At 42.7% G+C, this 16,770-nt stretch overlaps 1 protein-coding gene across 1 annotated transcript in view; it reads right to left on the bottom strand.

Moving 5' to 3' along the window:
• The window catches only part of LOC124286018 (embryonic protein UVS.2-like), a 33,153-nt gene that overhangs the window by 12,073 nt on the left and 4,310 nt on the right, over window positions 1–16,770 (bottom strand). The window contains exons 2-3 of the mRNA XM_046722335.1: window positions 3,018–3,190; window positions 1,126–1,267 (exon numbers count right to left, since the gene is read on the bottom strand). Of these exons, the coding sequence (XP_046578291.1) occupies window positions 1,126–1,267; window positions 3,018–3,190 (315 nt within the window). The remainder of the gene's footprint in view (window positions 1–1,125; window positions 1,268–3,017; window positions 3,191–16,770) is intronic.

The following is a 16,770-nucleotide window of genomic DNA, read 5'->3' as shown; positions in this document are numbered from 1 at the left end:
GACAGTAACACTTAACATTGACCTACACTAGTAGCCCTACAACTGCAGCGACAGTAACACTTAACATTGACCTACACCTGCCGTGACAGTAACACTTAACATTGACCTACACTAGTAGCCCTACACCTGCCGTGACAGTAACACTTAACATTGACCTACACTAGTAGCCCTACACCTGCCGTGACAGTAACACTTAACATTGACCTACACTAGTAGTCCTACGCCTGTCGTGACAGTAACACTTAACATTGACCTACACTAGTAGCCCTACGCCTGCCGTGACAGTAACACTTAACATTGACCTACACTAGTAGCCCTACACCTGCCGTGACAGTAACACTTAACATTGACCTACACTAGTAGCCCTACACCTGCCGTGACAGTAACACTTAACATTGACCTACACTAGTAGCCCTACACCTGCCGTGACAGTAACACTTAACATTGACCTACACTAGTAGCCCTACACCTGCCGTGACAGTAACACTTAACATTGACCTACACTAGTAGCCCTACACCTGCCGTGACAGTAACACTTAACATTGACCTACACTAGTAGCCCTACACCTGCCGTGACAGTAACACTTAACACTGACCTACACTAGTAGCCCTACACCTACCGTGACAGTAACACTTAACATTGACCTACACTAGTAGCCCTACACCTGCCGTGACAGTAACACTTAACATTGACCTACACTAGTAGCCCTACACCTACCGTGACAGTAACACTTAACATTGACCTACACTAGTAGCCCTACACCTGCCGTGACAGTAACACTTAACATTGACCTACACTAGTAGCCCTACACCTACCGTGACAGTAACACTTAACATTGACCTACACTAGTAGCCCTACACCTGCCGTGACAGTAACACTTAACATTGACCTACACTAGTAGCCCTACACCTACCGTGACAGTAACACTTAACACTGACCTACACTAGTAGCCCTACACCTGCCGTGACAGTAACACTTAACACTGACCTACACTAGTGGCCCTATGCATGCTAACCAAATGATTGTTGACCATTCTATAGTTGTTCCACTTTGCCTTAATTCACATTAGAAGAGAAATGATTTGCTGTTATCTGATAAGAAATGATAATATGAAGATTACTTACCGACCCACGTCGCTTTGAATCCATAGAAGTAGAACGTGGTTTTTCGAACGAATGAGACTAAGTATGACGTTGAAGAGGGCAAGATGAAGGGGCCTGTCTTCCCGCCTTTTCTGAATATCACCTGGTTGGAGGAATCCATTACCTATGACAGAGTGAGGGAGGAAATCCCGGAGTAAAGCTAACCAAGGTCCATTTGCTACTCAGGAAACAACACGCGTACTCACCCGGTGCTGACAACATTAAGAATGGCGTTACCTTGGATTCAACCACACGATCATGGGATTCTGGAACGCTTAAGAGACTGACAACGAATTGAGTGAGTGAATGAGTGAGTCTATTTTTACGCCGCATTCAGCAATATTCCAGCTATATGGCAGCGGTCTGTAAATAATCGAGTCTGGACCAGACAATCCAGTGATCAACAGCATGAGCATCGATCTGCGCAATTGGGAACCGATGACATGTGGTCAACCAAGTCAGCGAGACTGACCACCCGATCCCATAAGTCGCTTCTTACGACAAGCATAGTCGCCTTTTATAGCAAGCATGGGTTGCTGAAAACCTATTCTACCCCGGATCTTCACGGGTCGACAACGAATCGAAGCCATACACAATTGAGCTAAACGTATTCCTGTTGCATTTATCAGACAGCCAGGAGAGAGCATATATTCTCAGCTTTAATTTGTTGTCACCAAGAAATAAGCACTCTCGGTTTATGGGGGCGTTGGGGTAGCCCAGTAATTAAAGCGTTCGCTCGTCACGCCGAAGGCCGAGGGTTCGATTCCCCACATGGGGTACATTGTGTGAAGCCCATTTCTGGTGCCCCCCGCCCTGATATTCTTAGAGTATTGCTAAAAACGGCGTAAAACCGAACTCACTCACTCACTCAATTTGGGGTACTGACCATTACGGTTCTGAGTCTTCTGACTCATAAATACAGACCACATATGCTGACTATATTATTTTGCCTTTCATGTGCGGCTAAGAAACAAATTCAGTTTGCATGCTGTAAGCTCGCACAAGAAAGACACCAACATATAGCCTGCAAACAAAGTTGGCGATCTGACCCACTACGGCATCGCAGTCTCTCCAGAATTGAATGTCTGACAACAGGTAGTCTAGATCACGTACACCCTGTCGGTGGCTGAGTGGGTCATATATTGCATTAGACCACTTTCTAAAATGCATTGTGTATTCATAGCCTCCCCAATGCGAAACGAAGCGTTTTTTAACATCCCCTAAGAAGAAGCCTGAAATTTAAAGTTCAAACAACACATTTATCGGGACACGGAACCTGCCCAAAAGGTATTTTTGGTCATTTTAAAATCCTGGGCAATTTATAGACAATGCATGGCAAAGCCCATCCCTGATAATCTCCAGGGTATACTTCCTGGTACCCTGGATGCATCTACGGCCCTGTAATTGTATTAGCTCCCTTTTGCTGCCTCCGCCTTCTCACAGTAGCCATAAGCCGTTACCACCAAGCTTGCCAGTGTCAACAAAGATGGCGGCCGCAGCCACGGTGGTTTGCTCGCTGTGTGACTCAGATTTAGGGGAAAAAGTCATACAGACAAATTGACTGGTCTGAAACCTTCAACGATTATATGCAAGAACTCCTTCTACCTCTTTCGGGGTACCACTGCAACAACTGTGTTGCAAAAAAAAACAAAAAAAAGACTCCGAATTGCAAGTCAAGAAATGATAGAAGTCGTGTGATTGGTACGCTCTACTTCCCAGCGTAGACACCTGACTGGATAAATAGCAATCAAAGAGAGGTAATAGAATTATCGGGCCGAGCAGTAAATGCATCAAGGATCCTAGTGGAGATTTATCGGAACGTATAACCTGGAGATTATCGAGGATTGATAAAGTCCGCTAAAACTTCATCTTACCTGAAAAATGTCGGACGAACCTAGGTCTAACTTGCCAGTTGTCATCTGTATCCTCCGCCCGGTAGATGGTGATGTTATGTTGTAGACGCATGTTGGACCACGGGTGTATGAGCTTGGATAACCTGGTGACGTTATGTGACCTCGCAGGGCTGACCACGATCCTCCACAGCCAGCTTATTATAACGAAGACAGTTAGTATTTTTAAGTGTCAAATATTGAAACGCACATCAAAACGGAATTAAGGCCATAAGATACGTCAAGCAGCCAGGCATCGGGTCTATGAGGCACTAACGTTATTAAAATAACACTGAATTAAAATACAAGATTTAGGATAAATTGTATACCTACAAATAATTAGCTAATCTATCACTGTTCACTTCTCTATCTTTCGATCCCCATGTTGAAACCGTTCCAAATACATTTCGTGCTGAAAAAAACACCTAACTCAAACCCATCCAACCTTTTTCAGAATGATAGAGGAACATTGTCTGTGTCCATGAGAGAGTTGAAACAGTAAAGAAATGGTGTTTGGACACAGTGGAACAGTTTCCATTACCAGTTTCGAAGCCATCAGGCATTGGTATTTTATTCTTAGCAATAATTGCTTTTTCTTTGTAAACTGAGTGAAGCTCCTTCAGAGGTCGAGCAGCAGTTTCACTCAATAGAGCCTTCAGAATGATTATGCAGATCTCAAGCATGGGAACTTGTAGGGATAGTCTATTGCGACCAACTATTGCAATTCTATTACACTAACTTTTTTCTCTTGAATTGTCTCATTTGAAGTCATTTCCCAAAATGAATGAAAGGTGTATATGAAATAAAAACAAGTTAAAGTTCATTCTCTTTTAATAACCTACGAGAAAACTCGAACCCCAAAGAAACGCACATCAGTAATTTCATTTATTGCAACACACTACCACCGACCTTTCAATGCGTTGCGTTGCGTCGCGTTGCGTCGCGTTGCGTCGCGTTGCGTCGCGTTGGAAATAGTTGCTGCATATATTTCTGACGCAACGCAAGTGAAACCGCAGGGGAATTCCCATCTATGACGTCATATTTTGCATATACAACAGGGACTTTCCCGAAGACCCACGTGGATGAAAAGATGAGGTGAGTGATTTGCAGTTATCAAATAACAGCTTATACTCACCGACTACCATTCTTGAACAATATTTAAAAGAACTGATATTTTGCATATATATTCTGCTATTCTAATGTATGAACTCTGATTTCTGTTAAAGGAATGGCTACAAGAAAGGCAAGTAGACAAAGAACGGCTCATTGAGCTGGTGTAAGAAAATGACACTTTGTATGATACACGACATTAGGACTACATGGACTATAACATTTAATCTTCCATTGCCAAGATTCTTGTGTGTAACACGTACGGGATGGAGAGGACTGATTCCTAATAGAGTTACATACACATATAACAAACGTAACTGTTAAATTCAAACAGTTTTAATCATTTAAGAAACAAACACCACAAAACAGTGATGATATGCTCGAGCTGTCTTATTCTGAGCAACTAAAGCACAAAAGTTTGCTCAGCTGTTTCATGAGGCTAGATTTGGTAGCAAGGAATCCTCAGTTAACCAGTACAACAGAGCTTACTTACAACCAAATGCACAACAATACTTTCAGTTTGCTTCCCATAGCACCATGGAGTATCCACATGGGTCAGAAAGTCAAACTACCACGTGGAACCTTTGATAATACTTTGGCCATTAATGTTTCATTAATGATGGTTATCTTATAAAAAATGATGTTTAAGTCTTAAAGTTCAGCGATAAAAAGAACTGATTTTGACATGAGGTATCTAGATGTTGAGATTGCCAAACTACCAACTAACATGTTTATATCACAGCCTTTTTTCAATTTAGCACAAAAAGAGCATCAGGGTACGTGATTGATATCTTTCTTTTGGTATTTCCACCTTCTTCAGAACATACTGGAACTGTTCCTGTGACAGTCGAAAGTATTGTTGAAACAATTCATCGTCCAGTTCTAATTCCTCCACCAGACGGCGGTATGTACCATGGGGTGCTCGATTGTCAGTCACTGGGTGCACCCACCACCTTCTCTTGACCTGAGCATGCTCTTTTAGAAGAGCATGATATACTAAAAGTTCCATTTCCTCCTCCTCTTCTTCTTCCGTCACCATGGTAAATATAAGAATTGCCTTGAAGTTGTCAACCATGTTGTGTTCCATGAATTAATCAACAATGTTAACTGAAGTTGCCTGTACAAATGCAGTGATTAAATGGAAAGCACACGAAAAAGGAACTATGTATTTGTATAACCAGTTGGTATATATTTGGTAATTCGTAGACGCTACACAAAGCGACTTCGCATGTAAAGTGAATGAACAATCGCCGTTCATAAAGCAATTCAACGCAATGCAACGCAACGCATGAAAAAACGGTTGTAGCGTAAACCCTTTTATAGCTTATAAAACGTGCAGTAAGTGAAGACGCCCGTTCCCGTTTGCGGCCACCATGAGCCGCCCAAACTGCTCTGCATCGTCTCGGCGTGGACTGAATAAGCCTTTGAATTTGACCTGTGGATTCTGGCCCATTCCTCTTGCAATGCGTGCCACAGTTGATCTAATGTCTGGGGCGCCGGTTGCCGTTCACGTAGGTGTCGGCTGAGGTCATCCCACACATGCCCGATTGGGTTCAGGTCGGGCCATTCGGAAGACCATGGAAGCACTGTAATGTTCTCATTCAGAAGATACTGAATAGTGGCATGTGCTGTGTGAAGCCTGGCATTATCTTTCTGCAATAACTCCCTCTGGCGGTCAATGATTGGAACCATGTGAATCTTTAATATTTCGTCTCTGTACCGAATGGCGGGTAAATTGCCCTGAAGGCGCACCTGGTTAGATTTCTGCATATATGGTATGGCGTCCCACACCGTGCCACTGACAACCATATCGGTCAACCTGGACGGCACAATTCTGGGAAAAACGCTCATTTCGTCTTTGATAGACACGTACTCTTCCGTCACGGCAATGAAGCAGAAAGCGTAATTCGTCATACACATCGCCAGTTTTGTAGGTTCCAGAATAGAACGCTAATGCGTCATTGAACCTGTCGATGTAGTCAGCATAGGGCCAAAACAGAGTCTGCTGGTTCGAAGTTCAGATTCTCGTAAACGATTACGAATGGTTTGCGTCAAACCAGGCACTTCACTTACGATTCCGTAAATGAAGTACCCTGATGTACTATCCTGCGCTGCAGTGGTACTCCGAAGTCTGCCACTTCGAGCCGAACTTGCATAGGATTAGTTTGTTGATATCCGTCCCATAAACGACTGATGGTACTATGCTGGACATTGAGGTCACGTGCAAAAATGGCAGACTCCTCAGACTTCAGACGTCAAATGCCAATATTCGAGTCGCGACATAACAATATACTTTCTTTTAGCTGAAAAATACCAATGACTGTCTAAAAGCAAAACAGCCTTACATAGGCAATGTCCCTGCTCACAATTCCTCAGAACAACACGTGCATATTGGGAACCACATTTTCTTTATGACATTCTCGTGCACTTTGAGGCTTTCGAACAGAAATGTGCATTTAAGTTTCAGAAGATGCGTTTTCGTGCATTTGTTCCATGTACACCAACAAGAATTATAATTACAAAATTATAATAAATAATTAATTATAACATTCAAACACTAATTGTTTTTTGGGTTTTTTTGAAATTTTATATATCAACATCATCTATGCGTTTCTTTTTTGGTAGAGTATATTTATCACAATAATAAAAATGACTTTTTGGTTTTAATTAGAAATTTACTGACTAATAGTAGTCAATGGTCCTCATAAGTGCAGTGGCTTAGGTCCGATTTTGAGGGTGATCGTTACATGCCGGACTAAAGCATGAAACCTTGCATAGTGCTGGGGAATATCATGATAAACACATTTTTGGGAGGTGCCCTATTTTAGGGGCACATTTTCCGAAATATTCAAGATGGCGTCCAGGATGGCCACCAAAAAACAAGGATTTCCAATTCTAACACTATTGTGACTTTCCCCCGCTGGATTAAAGCAGAAAACAGTGCTAGGGAACATCATGATAAAGCATATTTTGGGGGTGTGCCCGAATTTCTGGGCCTATTTACCAAAAAATCCAAGATGCCCGCCAAAAATCCAAAAGTGCTGAAGTCCACCCAGAATGGTGGCCGACTATAAACAAATATTTATTTCTTGCAATATGTGAGATATATTCGCCGTTCAAAGGGCTATTTCTAATACTTTCAAGAAATATAACACTGACTGACTGAGTTTAGTTTTACGCCGCTTTTAGCAATATTCCAGCAATATCACGGCGGGGGACACCAGAAAATGGGCTTAACACATTGTGCCCATGTGGGGAATCGAACCCGGGTCTTCGGCGTGACGAGTCAACGCTTTAACCACTAGGCTACCCCGACGCCCCTCAAGACATATAACAAACAAGATTTATGTTTAGTAGTAAAAGATACAAATTCATCATCCAATTAATGAATAAGTTACTGTTTTGATCAGTCACGTGACAACATTTTGTCAAACATCGATCTCTGTGATTCTGAAGTCTCCTTTAACAGTTCCCATTGAAGTTACAAAGCGATGTGCATAGAAGTTGAGAAGATTTTCAAATGCACTTCTTTGAGCATAGAGGCTCAGAAATTGCCACCACATTTGATAATGTTGTTGATAACGGTACAAGCGGAAAACCTTTTTCATCTCTCGTCGCAGTTCGTTGACTGTGTTCACTGATGTAGTACTGTCAGATATGATGCATGTGAATCGATCAACTTATGAAAACACTTCTGAGTCCTTGTCCACAGGTTGGAATGGATAGATGCTGTAGAGGAAAAGGAAATCTCTCCGTCAAATCCTCATATGATATCCAAGTCTTCAAAGCAGTTGCCTTTTTTCACTGAACTGTGATGTTGTGTCAGAACCAGTGAATGCGTGGAAAAAGGGAAGCACCACTCATCTTCGACAGCCAAAATATTGGAATATTCTGTTGATGTGATAACATCTGACGTTTTTCCCGTTTCCTAATGACACCCACAGCTGAACAGCAGACTTTAGTTCAACCAGTTTGGACAACAACATTTGTGTCGACAGTGCTAAACCATGATGTTTGTAGCACCTTTTTGCAAAGCATCTTTGACATGAAGGCAGATTCTGATTTCCGCCTCTTCCTGATCAGTTGATCAGTGCAACACATATTCTCTTCACTGCCTACTGTCACCACTGACTCCACAGCTGTTATGAACACCACCTTTCCTGCTTGGTAAGAGCTGCTAGCCACACCATCTGTTATGAATGCAAATAGTTCTTCTTTGTCCCTTGATTCTTTTAGAAAAGCAGCAAAGAACGTTGGTAGTGTAGTATGATGGGAAACTTTTCTTGTACTGCCTTTTCTTCGTTTGTCTCGTGTTGTCTCGAGCAGAGTCATACACAGGTGATGCAAGACAATCTAAGAGCTCTGATTTGCAGTTTGGTAAATGAAGTTTTCCATAAATTGATATGGATGGTGGCTACGAGAGGTTTTCACGAGAAAAGAATTGGTTTATATCAGATTGACGTACCTGACAATCAGTGAACTAGTCATTTTTCAGGTCATTCGTTTGCTGTTTGATTTAGAATGAGGGTTTGTTTGTGGTGGCTTGAAAAAAGGTGATTTTTCTTGATGGGGCTGTGAATTGACTCACAAACTTCTCATATTTGTCTTTTCCTGTTTTCTCCATTGCTTTCATAGATGCTACGGCAGCTTCACCAACACGTTGATGATCATCAAGGGTCATCAGTTCAGGAGACTCTTCCAGGAAGGGATTTCCCATCGAAGCAACTGTACCACATAAGTTGTTGACTTGAGTCTCAAATGTCTGCTGTGTAGCAAAATCTTGTTCATTGCTTCTAGTATCCACCTTGTCATCTTGCTTCTCAAACTCTTGCAGAATTCTTGCTTGTTCTGCTCCAAATATCATCCATCTAGTTAAGGCAACATTTTCTGTTAATGCAACTGCACCACCTGAGTGTTTTACAGCTTTGCTCTTTTGCTCCTGAGCTTGATCCAAAAGCATGGCAGCAAATGTGTTTGATGGTTTTTGGAAAACCAAACCTCTCTGAATGGACTCTCTTCTGTCAACAGGAGAGCCTTTCATATCTCTGATGCGAACTGACCGTCTGCGTGCATAGTTGGTGTGATCAAGAGCAAAGAACCAAGGGACAAGTTGTTCCATTACCTGGATGTACAGAGACATGTTTCTTTCGCGATGGGACCTCACACAGATTGGTATCATTGTCACGAGATGAAGAATCAAATCCCAGAATTTGAATGTTGGACTCTTTTCTGACATCCAAGTTTTCCAGCCAGTCTTCAAATGATTGCTGAACATGCGGTTCCAGTGAGGACATGTAAGCATCTCTTTGAAGACTTGCTAGTTGTCGAGAAGCATCCCTATGCCCGGATTTCAATTTATCTGCGACTCGTCCTGTTAACTGAGGACTGTGTTGTTTTTCCGGATTTTTCTTTTGGTACTGTACATTATGGGTAATACCCGAGACAAGAGAGCACGTGTCCTGTTTTGCCTTGAAGTTGACAACCACTTGACTGAGAAGTGCCCTGACAGATTTTTCATGTTCCCGCAAGGCGGATGGTAACCCCAGTCTTACGTTGCCATTGAATATGAACGGGGCCATTGCCGGTAAGAACAACAGTGATGGAACTCGTCAGCCAGCCGAAAGAGGTGCTCGGTTTTCGTCGCGCAACACACGACCTCCGAGGTATCTTTCTGACTATGTTTTGGACAGATATTTAAACGAGTCACAATTAGAGGAATCGTCAGTATTGATAACACGATCGCAAGCCTCAAATGCACCCAGTAGGCATTCTCATGCAACTAAACACTCTCAGCGGTCAAAACAGTCGTCCATTCGGGCATGAGTGAGTGATAGTCAGCTCGCCGGGATTGACAGACTAACACGCCAGGCTGAGTTAGACGAAATGCGACGACAGTTACAAGAAGATAAAATGATCGATGCTGAAATAAAGAAACTTGAAGATGAGGCATATTCAGCTCGAATGCAATTAGATATGGAGTCTGAGATATTAAGAAGACAGACAGAGAAGGTGGAAAGGGAGGTTGCTCAACGACGTGAACAGCAGTTGAGAGACATTGAGCGACAGAGAAATATTCGTGTGGCTGAGAGAAAACTTCTCGAGGCAGAACTCATTTCTAATATCGTGAAACAAGAGAATCCATGGGAATCCACCACTCCTGTGCCCAAATCTACAAGTATGTCTTTGCAAGAGTGGGATCACGGGACAACCCCTCTGCCAGGTGGCCAAACTAGAAACCAGGTACTTTGTCAGACTTCTGTAGGTTGCGATAATGACTCTGTTACTGTTTATGCAACTGAACAGACAGGAAATAAGGTGCCACAAACAGTAATGACAAGTAAACCTGCCATGCCTTCCCAGCCTACCTTGCCCTGCCAGTATGCCATGCCGGTCAGTCATTCTGTTGGTAACCCTGTCACACCTAATAACATTGCCATGCCTTATTCTGCCATGCCAATATATACAAATACCATGCCAAATACTATGTCCTCCCCTTATGTCGAACAATCACAATATGTGCCTCCTGTTTTGCCACATGCTCAGCCACCAGTGCCAAATATGACAGAGTTGTTAATCTCTTCATGTTATGGTGTCCCTAGACCATCGTTGCCAACTTTCATCAACGGACGTGAGCGTGACTTTGCCCTATTAAAGATGGCGTTACAGCACCTAATCAACATCCACCCTCATTTGGATGAAAGGTACAAATACCAGATTTTGATGGGTCAATTAGGAGGAAAGGCTAAGAAATTAGCTGAATCTTACATGTATGAATCCAGCCCCTACACGGTCGCTTTACAAGCTCTCCAGGAAAAGTATGGCCAACCCCGGCAACTCATACAGAGTGAACTTGGTTCAATACTGGCCCTGCCGGCTGTTCGTCATAGTGACAGTGAAGGTTTCGATAACTTAGCATTAGCAGTCCAGTCGCTTGTTGGAATGTTAAAATCAGTTGAAAGTGTGTATGGATCAGAACTGAATTGCGGATCACATGTTGACAGGCTGCTAAGCAAACTAGCACCTAGTATGAGGGATGGATTTATTGAACATTGTTTGAAACTTGGCATTCATGAATCCTACAACTTGATGAGTTTTAATGACTGGCTGCAAATAAAGAGTCGAGCTAAACGAATAGCCAGTAATGCTGTCAGCTCTTACGAGAAATAAGACAAGACAAAACCTCATCTTTCGAGGAGAGATCATGTCCCTACCATGGCATTCTTTGGGAAATCTAAATCTCTTCACTCGGAGCCCAAGAAACCCCAAAGGAAAGAGACGTCTGAACCAGGTCCAAAGGGTTATTGTCCGAAGTGCGAGTCCTCGGATCATTTCCTTAGTTCTTAGCGACTTGGCAATCGAAACAGGGAGATATCATAAAATAGAGAGGGAAAATAGAATTTGTACATTTTGTGATCTTAATTGTGTAGAAGATGAATATCACTTCCTCTTAATTTGCCCATTATATTGTGAGTTTAGTAAAAAAAATGTCCCAAGATATTATTCTGTATATCCCGATAGGGTGAAATTTTCTTTGTTAATGAGTACTGATGACAATGTTCTTATCCTTAAGTTATCAACCTTTATCTATCAAGCATTGTCTCTAAGAAATAAACATAATAATCCATAGAATGTATGTACTCATATTGTTATTTGTTACGATATGGTATGATGTGGTGCGATATGATATGATATGATATGATACATGGTATGATATGACATGATTTAATTTGGGGTGTTTTGATATGATGTGATACGACAAAGTATGTGTAATGCGATGTTATATGATGTGATACATTTTGATGAGATATGACATACTGTGATTTGACTATTTTTATTCTTTTCTATGATATTGTGTACTATGTTCTTGTATACTATGGGCCCGTGGCCTTCAGTATGAATAAAGATAAAGAAAGATTGATTAAAGATAGTTCTTGCGTTGAGATGAAGAAGATGAATCTTGATGATATCTTGAAATGGTTGAATGGGAGATGCAGAAGGTGTGGCCGCAAACATAAAAAAGAAGACTGTAATTTGAAGAAACCATGTCGTATATGTAATGATCTTCACCTTACTTTTCTTCATAATGCCAACAGTCAAATGGAGCAGAAAGTTTTCTGTACAAAGGTAGACCAGCCTCCTGCTTACATCGACCAGCCCTCAAGGTCATACTTGACAATGCTGAAGATTGTAGAAGTTACACTTCATGGACCGAATGACAGTTGTTTGGATGCTCATGCCATTCTGGATGATGGGTCTCAAAGGACTATGCTTATGGCTCCAGTTGTGAGGCAATTAGGACTTGATGCAACAAGGGATAAAATCCTGTTGACCACTATCAGACGAGAACCATTTACATGTGATGGTTTATCTGTTGACCTTGAAGTCTCCCCAAGGAGTAATCAGCGTTTGCGATTCCCTGTCAAGGGCGCCTTTGCCTCTGACAAACTTGCCCTTTCTGAATATACCTACCCTACTGAGAGTCTTCGGAACAGATGGCCCCATCTTCGTGAACAACCATTGCCAGTTATCGACAAAGTGAAGCCTGTGATATTGATAGGCTCAGACTGTACTGAGCTGATAGTAACTGATCAGCCAATCATGTTTGGACCACCATCAACCCCAGTAGCAGTTCATACCAAACTCGGATGGTCTCTCCAAGGTCCAGCACACTCAGCCTGCCAGTTGGATCAACATAGCTTCTTTATTGCACAAGAACCCACTTTCAGTGACATCCATCAGAATGTTGTGAAACTATGGAAAATGGATGTCCTGCCTTACAGTACTAAGGACTTCACCAGATCGAAACATGATGAACAGGCAATACAAACCCTTGACACTGAAACTGAGAGGATCAGTGTGAATGGAGTAAAGAGGTATGCCACACCCTTGCTTCGAGTGAAAGATGGTACACAATTCCATGCAACTGCCGAGTCAATGATGCCAAACCTAAGAAGGACTGAGAAACGTTTGGAAAATCAGCCTGATTTAGCAGAAGTGCACAACCGACTTATCCACAACTTAATTGATGCAGGATCTGTGAAACTGATTTCCAATGATGAAGCAGAAGGTAGTAAAGAGTCCTGGTACATCCCACACCATCTTGTACATCACAACGATAAATACAGACTTGTGTTTCACTGCTCGTACGAGGTTAATGGACAGAACCTGAACAAGAAGCTCCTGCCAGGTCCCCAGATCGGATCATCTCTACTTGGTGTATTATTGAGGTTTCGACAGAGCCCTGTGGCAATCTCAGGAGATATTAAAGGTATGTTCCACCAAGTGAGACTGCTGGACAAGGACAAACCTCTCTTGAGGTTCATATGGCGTGATCTAGAAGGTGATAGAGAATCTGGATGTATACCAATGGGAAGTCCTGCCTTTTGGAAAACATGTAGCCCTTGTTGTGCTACTTTCGCACTCAGGAAACATGCAACTGATCACAGAGATGGAAATGAAAATGTCTACCAATCCATCGCAAATGCCTATTATGTTGACAATTGCCTCCAGAGTGTGCCTACCATAGACTGAAGCTAAAGACCTTGTCCACCGAATGAGTTCCGTGCTCGACGAAGGAGGATTCCATCTCAGACAATGGGCAAGTAATATGTCCGATGTGGTATCAGGAGTGCTTCCTGAAGACAGGTCCTCGGATTGTGAATTGTGGTTGACCCTTGATGATTGTCAGCCCTGTGAGGGTGCCCTTGGTCTGAGATGGCATTGTGAATCCGATGAACTGTACAGGGAGATACAGGGAGATACCATATGACTGCTTGAGCATGAGGGTCATTTACCGCATCATGGCCAGTCAATACGACCCGCTTGGGTACATCGCACCATACACTGCACGAGCAAAGTGCATTGTTCAGGACCTTTGGAACAAGAAGAGGGACTGGAATGCACCACTAGAATCAGGAACCCAACGTGATCTGTGAGCAGACTGGGAAAGTGAACTGAAGGACATAGTACACATCAGGTTACCCAGATATTATACACCGTTGCACATTGACCCAAGAACTGCATCCAGAGAACTCATGTATTCTGTGATGCTTCTGAGAGATTGTATGGTTCAGTTGCCTACTTGAGAACAGAGACTGAAGATAGAGAGATATTTGTGAGTTTCGTTCAGTCCCGCTCCAGAGTGGCACCAAAACGTCAACAGTCAATTCCAAGACTTGAATTATGTGCTGCTTTGACAGGTGCACAACTTGCAAGTGTGCTTCAGAAAGAAATAATCCTTCCAATTGCCAATGTGATTCTGTGGAGCGACTCCACAACAGTGTTGACATGGCTGAAGTCCGAGTCGTGTCGATACAAAGTGTTTGTCGGTACTAGGATATCAGAGATTCAGACCCTAACTAACGTGACACAGTGGCATTATGTGGACACTCAGGACAATCCAGCAGATGACGTCACACGAGGGAAAACACTCACAGAACTCAGTGTGGACTCACGTTGGAAACTAGGTCAACCCTTCCTGTCATTGCCACGCCATAAGTGGCCGACCAAGAAGGTTCTGAGGTAATTAATGACACAGTGGAGCTGAAGTCAACATTCTGTGCTACTGCTGTGGTATCAGATCTGAAGACAGTAGATCCAGCTGAATGTACCAGTTGGGACGAACTTGTGACGAAAACCATGGAGGGTTTTGATGAGGCGGCCGAACCTGCTGAACAGCGAAAAGCCACAGAACTGCAATTACTGCGAGATGTACAGTTGCAATGTTTCCCTGGTGATCTTGCAGTACTTTAGAATGGTGAGAGATTACCTTCAAAGAGTCGACTAATGCAGCTCGACCCTGTGTTCGACAAGCAATTACAGCTAATCCGCGTTGGTGGACGACTCTGCCGCTCTGAGGAACTTTCAGATGACACCAAACACCCTATTGTGCTTGACCCTAAACATCCGACAACCCGTCTGCTCATTAGCAAATATGACACTGACTTGTTACACTGTGGAGCGGAGCGTGTGTTTGCCGAGATTCGGCGAAGTTATTGGATTTTACGAGGACGAGAAGCTGTTTGTTCCCACCAGAGAAAGTGTGTATTCTGTCAGAAATGGCGGGCAAATCCACAAGTTCCCAAAATGGCAGATTTGCCACCAGCACGCTTGAGACTCTTCAAACTGCCTTTTTTTTCCTGTTGTGATGGTCTTAGACCCGCAGAGTGTTAGAGCTGCATGGCAGGTCGGTAGAGTAAATGAGACTTTCCCAGGGGTTGACGGTAGGATTCGATCAGCTGCTGTTCAGGTTGATGGTCAGCGGATCCTGAGACCTGTCTGTCCACTTATCCTACTACCTGTGTGCCCTGACGAATAACAGATCGTGGACATGTCCTGTGCTGATGATAGAGACATTATTAGGTAATCGTTTATTTTCAAATTTGTGTCAAATTTGGGGGCGGCTGTCGAGAAGCATCCCTATGCCCGGATTTCAATTTATCTGCAACTCGTCCGGTTAACTGAGGACTGTGTTGTTTTTCCGGATTTTTCTTTTGGTACTGTACATTATGGGTAATACACGAGACAAGAGAGCACGTGTCCTGTTTTGCCTTGAAGTTGACAACCACTTGACTGAGAAGTGCCCTGACAGATTTTTCACTAGTGATATGGCAGCAATTTTAGGAGCATGTCTTTGTAACATGAGACGCATAAATGAAAAATTCAGATGTTCCACTTGGGCAATACCCGCTTCTGATGGTGCTGAAGTCCATCCAGAATCTTCCAACAAGTCTCCAACCATTTTCCATAAGGCTATTTCAATGTGAAGACCTCCAAGATTGATAGTGTACACATCTTCACCAAACACATTAGGCCATCTCCATTGAACATATTTTGCTAGCAAAATGTGGTTGGGCTATAACCATGACTTGGAGTTGTTGCAATGTTCTGTGACTGTCTTGATAATAAACATACCATGCCTAACCATGGCAAGACTTGTGGCTTTATCCTTAAAGAAGAGGAAGGAGAGAACTTATTCCTGCTGCAACCTGTTCCTGGGATTGACGAGAAGCATGAAATGCACCAGGCAACTCATCCTTTTCCAAATGTTCTTCAGCAAGAAGGCCAATGCAGTGCTTGATCCAAGATTCTTCTGTAGCTTTGGTGATCTTGTCCTCGACTTGATGATGAGTTACAGGCACATTAACTCTCTCCACATTGCAGGCTACTGCAGGAACTATACAGTTACTGCCTGGAAGTGTAGGTTTGGAAGAGCTTGAAATAGTGTCTATTGAAAAAGGTTTTCCGCTGTTACAATTATCAACAACATTATCAAATGTGGTGGCAATTTCTGAGCCTCTATGCTCAAAGAAGTGCATTTAAAAATCTTCTCAACTTCTATGCACATCGCTTTGTAACTTCAATGGGAACTGTTAAAGGAGACTTCAGAATCACAGATATCGATGTTTGACAAAATGTTGTCACGTGACTGATCAAAACAGTAACTTATTCATTAATTGGATGATGAATTGTATCTTTTACTACTAAACATAAATCTTGTTTGTTATATTTCTTGAAAGTATTAGAAATAGCCCTTTGAACGGCGAATATATCTCACATATTGCATGAAATAAATATTTTTTTATAGTCGGCCACCATTCTGGGTGGACTTCAGCACTCTTTGATTTTT

The sequence above is a fragment of the Haliotis rubra genome, unplaced genomic scaffold (assembly GCF_003918875.1).
Source record: "Haliotis rubra isolate DU_JTF1 unplaced genomic scaffold, ASM391887v1 Scf372, whole genome shotgun sequence".
Lineage (NCBI taxonomy): Eukaryota > Metazoa > Mollusca > Gastropoda > Lepetellida > Haliotidae > Haliotis > Haliotis rubra.
Note: the sequence above shows the minus strand (reverse complement) of the source record. Positions and strands in the feature narration are given on the sequence as shown.